Here is a 12,181-nt window from a genome sequence, read left to right as displayed (position 1 = left end):
CGTTTAAGTAAGAAGCGCATAAAACGTGATTAAAAACATAACGGTGATCTGAAAATAATGTGCCACAATTACTATATGTTGTTTTCATTTCGTTTATCTTTGGGGCAGATTTTCAGGCCATATAAACTAGGCATGAATCTAATTAACCCTATAAAACTATCACCAAAATTACCTGAACCACGGAGTCACGTGAACACACGCCTTTTCGCAATCCAGGAACATATCTGCAGTCCAATTACCGTTGCTAAAGTTTAGCTGATCTTTGGAGGTGAAGCGATCAAGTTCCTTAAACCGGATGCATCTGAACATTGTTAGTGACAGGAAGATAGGGACAATCACAGAGCTCTCAAGGACAGAATAAAGTATATTATATATATACTGTTAGGACGATGTTATCTTCTGGCAGGTTAGGACGATTTTGAGAGTGAGACATCATTAATCAGTTCATTATCCAGTTAACCACCGGAAGCTTCCCTTTACACTGCTAGTCTCGATCACGTTTACTAGCAAAATCATCAGCGTTATCTACACGTACACATGTAACACGTTCCACGATAGCTAAGCTAGTACTGCAACACGTACGCGCTCCATATATGCGTGCAGCTGATCAGCCAGCACTCGCCAACGTGTAGACGTGTACTACCACGTAGCATGAGCCATTGAGGTAAGCATACGATTACGAGGCCCATACGACGCGCGGTGGAAGCAAAGAATATCCACGCGAGGAGCCGAGGAAGAGCACAACTGATTGACTGCGGCGCGTTGAGGGCTGAAAGCGGTCGGAATGGACGGTACGACTGCAAAAATAACGCTCGCTTTTGTTAGGGCAACATAATTTCTATTCCCATTAAATAATAGCTTACATATAAGTAAAATGATGATATGACAATATAATTAATAAATAAATTAATGGAAAATTTTAGAAATGGTTTTCTCATGAAGAAACCAACTCTTCTCACCCAATGCACCAAGAACCATAAATTCACCGTTAGAAAAAAACCATTAGTTTCTAGGACATATGTCATGTTCACAATTGGTGAAATATATAGAGTTGGGAGAGAAAGAGAAAACCATTATTACTCAAAGACATCTCTATTATGAAAAATAATTTCTATAGATAATTTTCTATACTATGACAACTGTGTTGGTTTCTTTCACTGGGAATGCCCTTATGAATAAAAATACAAAACTATGAGATATATTACTCAACAAATACGTAAATTCAAATTCAACTTTGTGTACTTATAATATGTGTGTTATCCACGTTCACATTTGTTATTTTTTATAATATGTAGAAGTCCGATTTAAAATTGCATATTTATGATTTGAAATTGCATATTTATGAGTGCATAGCTTATTTTAATTCATCTTGTTATTTTTTTTATAATTTTTATGGCTATTTAATTGATATGAAAAAAATTGTATACACGCATATTTAACTGATTACTATATGATTGGAAAGGAAAACAGTAAAAAAATCCACTTCTACCGACACGACGCTCAAATGCTCAATCAATCGATAGTTTCCGTGACTAGTTTCACTGACGATGACGATCCACCGGCTGGCGTGGGGATGTCACCGTCGGACGCCAACGAGATCAGAAGCGCGTGGAAGCGTCTGGTGGCCGCGACGCCGTGGCGTGCCGCCGCGCGCTCGCGGCGTGGCTTCTTTCTCTGGAGCCGTGGAGCGACGCCCGCGCGCGCGGCCCGGGCCACAGCTCCATCTCCGACCCCGTGGCGGCGGGACCCGCCGCCGGCAAATCATTGAAGTGGTGGGTTGGGACGCGGGGGATTGACGTGGGCGCAGGATCCCGTTCGGCCGGCGATTCTGCCGCACGTGGCTGTGGCGTAAACTTGCGCGTTGTGAGATGTTTCATTCGGTTCTCTTAAAGCTTTGTTTTTTTTCTTGGACACTTGAGATTAAAATTACCTTGGAACAGCTGCCGCCATTGCATTTACAGCACCAACTCTGCTATACGTCCGACATGTGTCCAACGCAGGTATGACTGAAACGGCGTAAAGACGAGCAATGACGGCGTCCCAACAATCATAGCCCACTAAACTAACAGCTCACGCTCACAGATGACATCGTCGACTAGTTGTATTATAGTCGTATGAATCTGCCATGTGTATAGCATTTTTCTTACAACACAAGAATGACATGGTGACAAATCATGTGTTAAGTACTTAAGTTTTTGGGGAGAGAGAGACCATGTGTTAAAAAAAGAGAATAATCCCGACAAACACTTGCCTCACTTAATAATTTTAACAACCATTTGCTCGTGAAACATACATCAACTTACTATACTAGATCGTCTGAAGAGGAAAATCAACTTTATGCTTTTCTCAGAAGCGGGAGTTGGCACAGAGGAACTAAGCTAGATTGCCCTATGAACCATTTGTGGAGGTTTAGTAATATGTGTTATTTCAGGTTAATAAATACTTTTCTTGTTTTTAGTTAAATCGTAATTTTATAATTCGTAGGTGTCAATCTACAACTTCAACAATAATAGGATAAATTATCTCTAAATTAAAGACCAGAATTATTAAAAAATAAAGATGCATAGCAAAGATGAATTTCTCTTGTAAGCAGAAATCATCGATCAACATAAAATACCTCGGAGATAGATTCGTCGTGCGCCAAATAGCCTCTAAGAGTAACCTCCAAGCCATAATATGAATATTGTATCTTAATTCAGGAGTAGAAGATTATGCCTCGAATTGTCATTGGGAATAAATCCTAAATCCATTGGAACGAACCTGTAAAAATCTATATAAGAAAAAGTATTAACATCAAATCTATATAATAAAGTTTCAACAACAATTATCACATCAATTAAAGAATGACATACAACACAAGAAAAAAATCATTATGTTAATACCTTGTACATGGTCAAAGCCTTTTACCATTACACATGCTTTCCATAATGCAGGATCAACTCCGAAGATTCATTTTTCTTATAAAACCATTTGCACTTAGTGGCTTTTAACCTGTTGAAAGCTCTGCTAAATCTCATGCATGTTTTTTCGAAGATTCTTAATTTCTCCATTCATATCTATCGACCACTTAAAGATATTTTTATGTGAAATAGCTTTAGAATAAGAAGAACAAGAATGCTCGATATATAGTACCATTAACATCGTGTACACCAAGAAGAGCGTAGCAAGCTACATATCGTTAGTGTCACGATGTCTAACGAGAACCTAAGTATTTCTTCTTGTACTATCTTGAGCAGGGCAATGATCATTATGTAAGAATACGATGAATCAAAGTTGTGTTGTGAGTGACCAAAGAATCATCATCAGTGGTAAACAAAAACCGCAAAACTACCTCAAGTTATATATCCCTTGCAACAAGTTTATCAATTTTAAATTTAACTAGAGGTAAATTATTCCTACATGGGGAGAGAAAAAATATCTTAGTAAAAGTATTATCATGACTAATATTCAATTTGTGAGTATATGAACATCATAAATGACACCTTTTAACACCAGATTTATGATAAACAAATATGAATTTTCTTACTTCAGGCTCTCATTTTACAGCACTAACATGAACATAAGACAACCAAAAGTTCTCACCCGAGTGAGTTTCACTGTTTAAAAAATCCTACTTAGGAGTATGTGATTTTAACTTAATCTGAGAAAGCGAGGATGAGCTTTCGCACATGAACCACGATATTTGTTAGAATATGAGGTATTAAGGAGTCTTTTCTTTTTCTCGAACACACCGAAGATTTGTACGTCACTATATTAGTGGTATCAAGGAGCTTGGTAGCAACAATATTAACAATGAGCAATAATTTGTCAATATATCCTACTATAAGATTAAAATAGGGGAAGTGAAAAAAAAACATGAGCACTAGCTAAGTCTCACGATTCAAAGCGACAGATATAAATACTTACCTCGTGTACATAGATAATACTCTTCCAAGGCGCAGAGGATCTGGAGCTATCACCCAACGTGGATCAGTGCTGTTCAATTATTTCCGGCCAACCGCCGGAGTGGGCCCGGCTCTCCACGCCCCAGGTCAATTTGCCTCATCCACTCCACGTGGGCCCCACGCCCACCGTGGCAGCCAGTGCCGGTTCGCCACGTCCCCTCCTCCCCCTGATATATAAACCACCCCGAAGCTTAACGGCAGCCACGGAGAGCGCCGGGATTCTGTGGCGATCGTCGGTTGATCGATCGACGTGCCGGAGAAGAAGAGAGAGAGCACGACGCGACGAGCCGCGCGCGCCACGAGATTTTAGCGGGAGGGGGAAAAAGATAAAATGGTTGTGGAGGAGGTCGCCGTCGCCGGCAACGAGATGAGCCTGTCCAACATGGTGCTCGGGTTCTACGAGGAGGCCGGCGACGGCGAGAGCTGGCCGGATGGCGCCGCCGGCCTCGGCGACGGAGGCAGCGACGACGAGGAGTCCGGTGGCGCCGAGAGCAGGGCGTTCTGGAAGGAGCAGCGCTCGCAACTGCACGTAAGTTCCAAAAAAAAAAAGCAAAAAAAGAGAGCATTTTGCTTCCATTTCATCGTCTGTGCTTTGCGTTTTCTTTGTGCAAACAAGCTGAGATCGCATACACGTGAAATACTGCATCTTTTCGTTGTCACGCCATTGATCTCTGCGTGTGTTCATCAGTGTGGTGTAGTAATTGTCAGTAGATGAATCATCGATCGATCTCGCCGTGACAATGCGTGGATTGTCGTTGCGGACATGTGTGCAGGAAGCGCTGGCGAAGATGAGCTCGGCGGAGAGGAGGATCCAAGCGGACGCGGAGGAGGCCATCAGGGAGATGCACGCGGCGGGCGCCGGCGCCGGCGCCTGCTCCTGCGCGAGCCGCACGGCGGCGGTGGCGGCCGCCGGCTGCCGGGGTTGCGCGCTCCGGTTCCTCGCCGAGCGGCTGCGCGACGCCGGCTACAACAGCGCGATCTGCAGGTCCAAATGGCCGCGCTCGCCGGACATTCCTTCAGGTAACTCGGAGTTCAGACAACACGAGATAAAGTTCAGAGTTCAGAGTTCAGACAAACACGAAAAATGCTAAATTCAGCAAATTAACAGACAGTTTTTAGTCCATGTCTGTTCTTGCTACACTTTTCAGTTAGGCAACAAAATAAGCTGCATGTGGCACGGTCCATTTCGTGTTTTCATGTTTGGTTAACTGGGCTATTGCCAGATCCATTTAAGTTCCATAAGTTCAGAAGAGGACTAGAGAAGCATATTCCCAATAGGACCACACAGTTGTAACAAGAATTTTTGTCCATGATAAGTAACGGTGTGACTGCAAACTCATATCCTCACATGGTCACCAACCGCATAAGATGCTTCCAAGAAGATGACACATGACGGAATCATTATGAAATGAGAGAAAAATGTCAGGTGTCAATTTCTCTCCACTTCTACTGTTCACGTCCATGTCATAATAATTGATGTATATATCATGCATTTTCATACCTTCCTAATTACAACGTCACAAAAAATCTGCCAAGATATTGCTAAATAAAATTATACACCGCGTGCATTTTATGCCACAAGATATATATCGCATGATGCATATTGTAAGCAACACTACTCGTTGATATATGAGCCACCTGTGCACTAGGTCGATATATGTACTGGAGGGGATCCCAATAGCTATTATGCATAACTTTATAGTGATAAATATAAATTTGCTACCGGTTTAAACCGTTATTGCAAAATTGCCATTAAAATATTTAAAAAAATACCACTAGAACTGTTATTCGAGTACATTTTTGTAATTTAGAAAAAAACTAATTTACAAAAGCCCTCTTTTTTTCTACCATGGCTGATCTGATCTGTTTGTACACATGCAAAACACAGGGGAACACAGCTACGTGGACGTGGTGGTGCCGACCAGGAGCGGCAAGGCGGTGCGGGTGGTGATCGAGCCGAGCTTCCGCGGCGAGTTCGAGATGGCGCGCGGCGGCGCGGAGTACAGGGCGCTGGTGGCCGCGCTGCCGGAGGTGTTCGTCGGCCGCGCGGAGCGGCTGCGCGGCGTGGTGCGGGCCATGTGCGCTGCGGCGAAGCAGTGCGCGCGGGAGAGCGGCATGCACATGGCGCCCTGGAGGAAGCAGCGGTACATGGAGGCCAAGTGGCTGGCCACGCCGTCGGCGGAGCGGGTCGTCGCGCCGGGCGCCGCCGCGGCGGTCGCGGTCGGGTCGCCGGAGACGGACAGGCAGAAGCTGCCGCCGCCGCCCAAGTTCAGGGCGTCCATGCTCACGCTCGACTTCGGCGGCCGGACCGCCGTGGAGGTCGTGTGAACTAGCGATCGAGTGTGTTTTTACTCTGTTTTGTACGACGTGTGTGTGCGGGTTTTTGACCGTGTTTTCTTTCAAAACTTCTGAACAGCAATCTTAGCTAGGATCTAAACTGAGAGGGTTATGTAATGCAATATAGCATGGCCATTTTGGTAATTTAGATGGCTATTTATATGATACCGAAGAAATATGAATTAATTTCAGGTTTGCTATTTGCCAATCATTTAAAAGTTGTAAGCGATCAATTTTTCTGTCCATTAGATTTGTTTTAAGATTGTACCTGTCCACTGGCAACTTTGTTTGATTTCCTAGTAGGTGTCCCATATAATTTATGGAAAAAAGAATATCAGGGGATAGAGGCAAGATTAGGCCCAGAAAGTAAGTGGGCCTAAAGTTGGCCCATGGAAAACCCAAGGGCTAGATGGAGCCCAGGAGTTATCGTTTAATTAACGTCAAAATCACGCGGCTTCCGCCGACACGTCTTCCTCCTCGCACTTGTCGGCTCTCCGCTTCTCCTCCCACGCGCGAACAGCAGCAAGCGGCGAAGGCTGTTGCCGTCGATCCGACGGAGCCCGGATGCCACCGCCGCCCCTTTGCTAATTCTGGCTCTCGCGGACGCGACTTGAAAACTAGTGTAGGCTACGAGGCTGGCATGTGTGTCCCACAAATCCACCCTTCTCGCACCGTCCGATCAGTTCTAGGCGGTTGAGATCGAGAACAAAGCAGAACAATTGATGTCTGTCTGGTGGTGTCCTGACTCGTAAATCTAGCTTCATGAGCGAAGCCTAAAGCGACTCCGTCGAGTAGCTTAAAACTTACTCCGCCTTTCAATTTTATTATTTTCTTCAGATCACTCAGCTTGCTCTGCTCTCTTTCTACGTACATATAAACTCGATTAGTTGGACTAAAGGCTCCAAGAAGAAGTGGAGCTGAAGCCTTGCCAAACAGACCCGAAGCTAAGGTTTTGCAGGCTGCTGCATGCTGTCTTTGACTGCTAATTGCAAAATCAACAGCTCATCAATGATCAACCTGAGTATCACGAGCACAAAAGCAGAGCATTGTTTTGTTTCAGTTCAATTGAACAAGGATGTCAGGCTTTCACCGATACAAATATGCGGGAATATGGTTCCATTCGTTGACTGCAGAAAAAGTTTGCTAAGCAATACAAGAGTATACTCTGTCCACTAAAAAAATGCGCTTTGAATTTGTACACCAAGAAACTTGAAAAAAAAAAGTTTGTACACCAAGAAAACCTTATGATTTACAGAGTCATCTACCAGATGGTACAATGTTTATGGAAGAGAGGAATGTGACATAATTACAGTAACTTTGGCGGTGGAGGTCCGGAGAAATCAGCCTGACTGTACGAGAGCCTTTGGATCCAATTGGATAGTCTCTTCTTGTTTTGATCAGGAGGTTCCTGGCAGTTGGTGCTTGGGATCTTGTCAAGCGTTCCATGTCTATCCAGGGCCTCCTTGAGATTTTTGAGGATCTGAACTACCTGAGAAAACTCAGGCCTCCTCTCTGGTTGACAAGACCAACATTGCTCGATCAAAAGTCGAAGTGGTGCTGGACAGCTCGAAGGAATAACTGGTCTTAAGTTCTGAAATGAGGATATATGTTTGTCAGAAAAAAGAAGTGAAACTCAGTATAGTTCGCCACCATAAGAGAAGTAATGAACAATATGCATTACCAAAACATTGCCAGCAATCCACTGGTTGTTTCATAAGGAGAAATGCTTCAAACTTTGAATGTAATAAGTTGCTAAATCCTGCATATGAACATTAAGAAACTAGAAAAAAAATACCTTATTAACAACAGCAAAAGCTGCCTGCAACGGAGTCATCTCTTCATAAGGGATCGAGCCACTAACCAATTCCCACAAGACGAGGCCAAAACTGTATACATCAACCTTCCGACCATATGGTTTGCGCTTATACATCTCTGGTGCCATCCATCTGTAAGTACCTGGGTCGTCCTCCAATGAATTGCAGTATACTTCTTCACAAGCAACTCCAAAATCAACAACCTTTGCACAACATTCTCCATCAAACAAGATGTTCTCAGGTTTCACATCACGGTGGATTACTCTTTGCGAGTGAATGTACTCCAAACCATGTGCAATATCCAAAGCAATGCAAATAATCTTCTCTAAAGGAAGCTTTTGGCGCTGGAGCTTGCGCAAAAAGGCTCTCAAAGAACCCCCACACAGGAACTCGGTGATGACACAGAAGACCGGTGGAGCATTACATGCCCCAATCAGCTAAACAAAAAAGAGAGAGAGAGAGAATGGACTAAGAACTCTTTATTATAACATATTACATAAAATACAAAGAATCAATATAGAAAAAACTGCAGGAGCAATCCAGAGAATCAAGACAGAGTAAAGAAAATGTTTTGGGTTCTTTTTTCTGAACAATTCTAAGGTTACATATAAAATGAACAATGTCCACCAGATATTGTCATTTGACAACTAAGATAATTGCTTCAGCTGAAAGGTACATCAGTAGGTAGATAATTATTTAAAATTGATACATTGACTAGCATAATCCTATCATATACTTAGTAATCACCATTGTATAACAATTGGCATATTCATCATATGCGCCCTCTGGCTCTGGTAAGATATTGAGGGGGTACATTAAAAGAGTCATGTTGCCCAAAAAAAAAAACAAGAGGTACAGAAGTGTAATGTTATGGCTCACATAAATTCTATTATAACTATGCACAGATATATGAATAAATAGATAGACCAGCAGAGATTACACAATGTGGTGACCTTGTAGCATGTGCTTCTTAAAAGGAACAAATAAAATACCAGACAAATTTTTACATGGTAATTCATGTAATTACCTTAATGACATTGCGATGATGGAGCTGAGCCAGAATGGTTACTTCTGCAGTAAATTGCCTCTCAAGTTTAGCAGCCAATTCTGCATCCTCTTCTTCATCTGGTTGCCTGATAAATTTGACAGCAACTGGCTGCTCCTTGTAAATTCCATGGAACAAACGACTATATGCTCCTGATGCAAATCTTTGGCCAATGAGTAACTGTGAGCGGTCAATTGTCCATCTCTCTAGTATATCCAATGCAACAGCCTTTGCTACTCCATTGCCATAGTTCCTTGGCCAGGAAGAGGCCCTCCTAGCTTTCAATTTACCTGGTGATCTCATTGAAGGAAAGCCAAAGCGGGGACTATCGTCAGGTGAGCGTGGTGAATGTGGCGAACTAGATTTCCTTTGCCGCTGTGGACTAGAGAACCTCTTAGTGGCAGCTTTGGCCTCCTTAAAAACTTCAGAGATTACACGCGTGGGCATTGGGGATTTCGCTCTCCGCCTCGGCTTCGAACCCTCTCCAGCGACCTTAATTGATGCACTTCGTATTTTGGTATCACTAAATGGAGTTGTATCCTTCGAATAGAAAGGAGCTGGACTAGAGCAGACTCTCAACAACCTTAAACTTTGCTCTTCAGAGTGGAAAGAGAATTCCAGAATGTCTGAACTGTCATCCTTAATTTTCCGATCCAGACTTGGATGGGAAATATCCAGGCTAAGGCCTTCTCCATCATGCCCAACCTTGCAATCCTTCTCTTTTGATGCTTCTCGCAATGAGCCATCACTAAATTTTCCCCTTTGTTTCAATTCAACATCTGAAAACATAGCTTTCAGCTTCCGTTCTGCCTGTGGAACTGGTGATTTTGCCAACGGAATTGAAGGCCTAGCTGACTTTGGTACTGCTGCTTTTGCCCTCGGCTGGAAATCATGTCCATGAAGTATGAGCTCTGAACTGAATCCCTTCTGCTTCCATGCAGTGGAACTGTTAAACTGATCAAGGAATGCACCAAACTGCTCCCTGCCAGAGTTGGACCTGACAATGGAGTGCGAGAACTTGGTGCGCCGCACCCAAGAGTAGTCGTCATCATCCATCTCCCCACAAAAAAAATTCTCAGGTCAACCAAATCCGTGAACAGAATAACGGCAGATTGCAACTTGCAACGGGAACTGAATCAATCACAAGAATCTCAAATGAGACGGCAAGAACTGTAATACTAAAATTTATCCCCAAACCATTGGGCAGCAAGATACTGATTTGACCCCTTCACGAGGGGCTAGAAAACCTCCGATTGTTGCAGCCAGCTCGATTGGCCCAGCCTGAAGCGCCATTCGATCAGATTCCGTCAAATTGACACCGCCGCCTCCTCCTGAATCCATCAAGAAGCAAATTCTCGACATCAATCAGCAGAATTAATCAAGCAAAGAAGCATAAAGTCGCCCCTTTTTTGCAACGCGAGCTTACCAGAACGGCGGAATCTAACCAAAACAATAAGAAAACGACAGTCCAATTGCTCAAAGCGGAGGATGGGTTGGCACAAAAAGGCAGAGACCAAACAATGGGCCGTACATCGTGCTGCCTCGGCGAGAGCGGAAAGACGAGCAGAGAGAGAGAGAGGACGGAGAGAAAGCAAAGGGAGAGAGAGCAGGAGAGACGTCGCTCCCAGCAAGACGCAATCTTTCCGGCGGCTATAGGCTACCCCGGCGACTCAAAACCTGACCCAGCAACACATAATCCTAATCCTGGTGTCCATTCCAAATCAGATCAGATCAAATCGAAATGACAAAACCAATTGGCCCCCATGCCCAATCATCAAGGGCGAAACCAAGAGCACGGGGACGGCGACGGCGAGGTGGAAACCCCCTCGAGAAAAAAAAAAGGTGGGAAAAGAATGTAGGCGAGGCGACGGCCAGGCAACCCACGGAATTTGCAGGCGATCGCTCACCTTGCCGGATGCCCGGATGGATGGTGAATCGCAGGTGCGCGGGGCCAACGGCGTCGTCGTCTTCGTCGTCGTCGCCGTCGTGGTGTTGTGGTGCGTGTGGAAATGCTGTGCCGCTGCCATCTCAGTGGGCCTTGGGGCGTGGAAATGGAATCAATCAAGTACGCCGAGGCGTACGAGTAGATTGTACGGTGGTGGGAGGGAGAGACCGGCACGGCGAGGCCAGGGCCAAGGGACCATAGCACTTTGGCATGTTCCTCTTCGCAAGGAGTGATTGTTTCAGTTTTTAATAAAAAAATAAACGGTATATTTATTAAAAAAATATTTTGTGAACAAAAATTTCGTATATATATTCTTAGTGATTTAAAAAAGCCAAGATTAGAAAATAAACTTCAATAAAAACTCTAACATCGTTTTCAAATTAAGGTTTAAAATACAAATTTTGTCTTGGGGGTACAGATTATTTGTCCAGTTCAATGTGCACGTTTCTCGGTTAAATGGTGTACTTAGTTTTGTTTTTTTATTTAAAACTATTGATTCTTAAGTTTACGCTTGATCGTTTGTTTTATTAAAAAATATATAAGTGTTAATTATTTTGTTGTAATTTATTTTATTATAAAAAACTTCGAGCATGACTTATAATTTTATATATTTATAAAAAACAAACGAGAGTTAACGCATTAAATAAAAAACCAAAGAGAGGAAGGGAGTAGTTTTCTATATAGCTTTTATACATAAGTTTATCATCTTACTTTTAAAAAAATTATAGTTTTATAAATAATTTAACTATTTATATTATTAAATAGCTATTAAATATCAGATAATTTTTTTATGTTTTATACCTCGAAAGAACCCAACCTGTGTATATTCCGCAATTATTTGAGGCGACTTCGGGTTCAGGTTCAGACGAGTCCAAAACCGAGAGTTTGCCGCGACGTCGTCGTCCTCCTCCCGCTCCCGGTTGTTGCGTCGCCGTCGTGGGGATCCCGCGGGTCGCGTTTCATTGGCGTGGCGGCGTGGACCAGCAACAACAGGGTTGAGGAGGGCAGTGACCTCACCTCACGTTGTAGCTTGACCGCGAAACCGAACGGCCCCCGCCCCAACCGCTACGAGACGACGCACTCCGTTCCGCCCGTG

At 43.6% G+C, this 12,181-nt stretch overlaps 2 protein-coding genes across 4 annotated transcripts; one reads left to right on the top strand and one right to left on the bottom strand.

The window, feature by feature from the left end:
• Window positions 1-4,162: 4,162 nt before the first annotated feature.
• On the top strand, window positions 4,163-6,515 carry LOC102702760. The gene is made up of 3 exons (XM_006655433.3): window positions 4,163-4,473; window positions 4,718-4,964; window positions 5,833-6,515. Exons 1-3 carry the CDS (start codon window positions 4,276-4,278, stop codon window positions 6,270-6,272), a joined length of 885 nt encoding a protein of 294 aa, XP_006655496.2. The 5' UTR covers window positions 4,163-4,275; the 3' UTR covers window positions 6,273-6,515.
• A 797-nt stretch (window positions 6,516-7,312) lies between these two features.
• On the bottom strand, window positions 7,313-11,155 carry LOC102708243 (probable serine/threonine-protein kinase SIS8). Of its 3 annotated transcripts, XM_015837662.2 has the most exons (5): window positions 10,567-10,845; window positions 10,388-10,471; window positions 9,123-10,271; window positions 8,077-8,532; window positions 7,503-7,872 (listed from the first exon to the last, which is right to left on the bottom strand). In XM_015837662.2, exons 3-5 carry the CDS (start codon window positions 10,194-10,196, stop codon window positions 7,588-7,590), a joined length of 1,815 nt encoding a protein of 604 aa, XP_015693148.1. In that variant the 5' UTR covers window positions 10,197-10,271; window positions 10,388-10,471; window positions 10,567-10,845; the 3' UTR covers window positions 7,503-7,587. The 3 variants fall into 3 exon arrangements, with proteins under 3 accessions (XP_040379805.1, XP_015693148.1, XP_015693147.1); XM_040523871.1 differs by having other exon boundaries at window positions 7,313-7,872; window positions 9,123-10,471; window positions 10,567-10,844; XM_015837661.2 differs by lacking the exon at window positions 10,567-10,845 and adding an exon at window positions 11,048-11,155 and having other exon boundaries at window positions 9,123-10,471.
• Between the last annotated feature and the right edge of the window lie 1,026 nt (window positions 11,156-12,181).

This window comes from Oryza brachyantha, chromosome 5, assembly GCF_000231095.2.
Source record: "Oryza brachyantha chromosome 5, ObraRS2, whole genome shotgun sequence".
In the NCBI taxonomy this organism is placed as follows: domain Eukaryota; kingdom Viridiplantae; phylum Streptophyta; class Magnoliopsida; order Poales; family Poaceae; genus Oryza; species Oryza brachyantha.
This window is presented reverse-complemented; position numbering and strand designations above follow the sequence as displayed.

What these genes read in the sequence shown, in the direction of transcription:
- LOC102708243 (XM_015837661.2), bottom strand. Translation starts at nt 10,196, where the DNA reads ATGGATGATGACGACTACTCTTGGGTGCGGCGCACCAAGTTCTCGCAC. An exon ending in ATCATCGCAATGTCATTAAG is followed by an intron (nt 8,533 to 9,122) that starts GTAATTACATGA and finishes TTTTTTGTTTAG; the next exon opens with CTGATTGGGGCATGTAATGC. An exon ending in CTTTTGCTGTTGTTAATAAG is followed by an intron (nt 7,873 to 8,076) that starts GTATTTTTTTTC and finishes TCCTCATTTCAG; the next exon opens with AACTTAAGACCAGTTATTCC.
- LOC102702760 (XM_006655433.3), top strand. Translation starts at nt 4,276, where the DNA reads ATGGTTGTGGAGGAGGTCGCCGTCGCCGGCAACGAGATGAGCCTGTCC. An exon ending in AGCAGCGCTCGCAACTGCAC is followed by an intron (nt 4,474 to 4,717) that starts GTAAGTTCCAAA and finishes ACATGTGTGCAG; the next exon opens with GAAGCGCTGGCGAAGATGAG. An exon ending in CTCGCCGGACATTCCTTCAG is followed by an intron (nt 4,965 to 5,832) that starts GTAACTCGGAGT and finishes TGCAAAACACAG; the next exon opens with GGGAACACAGCTACGTGGAC.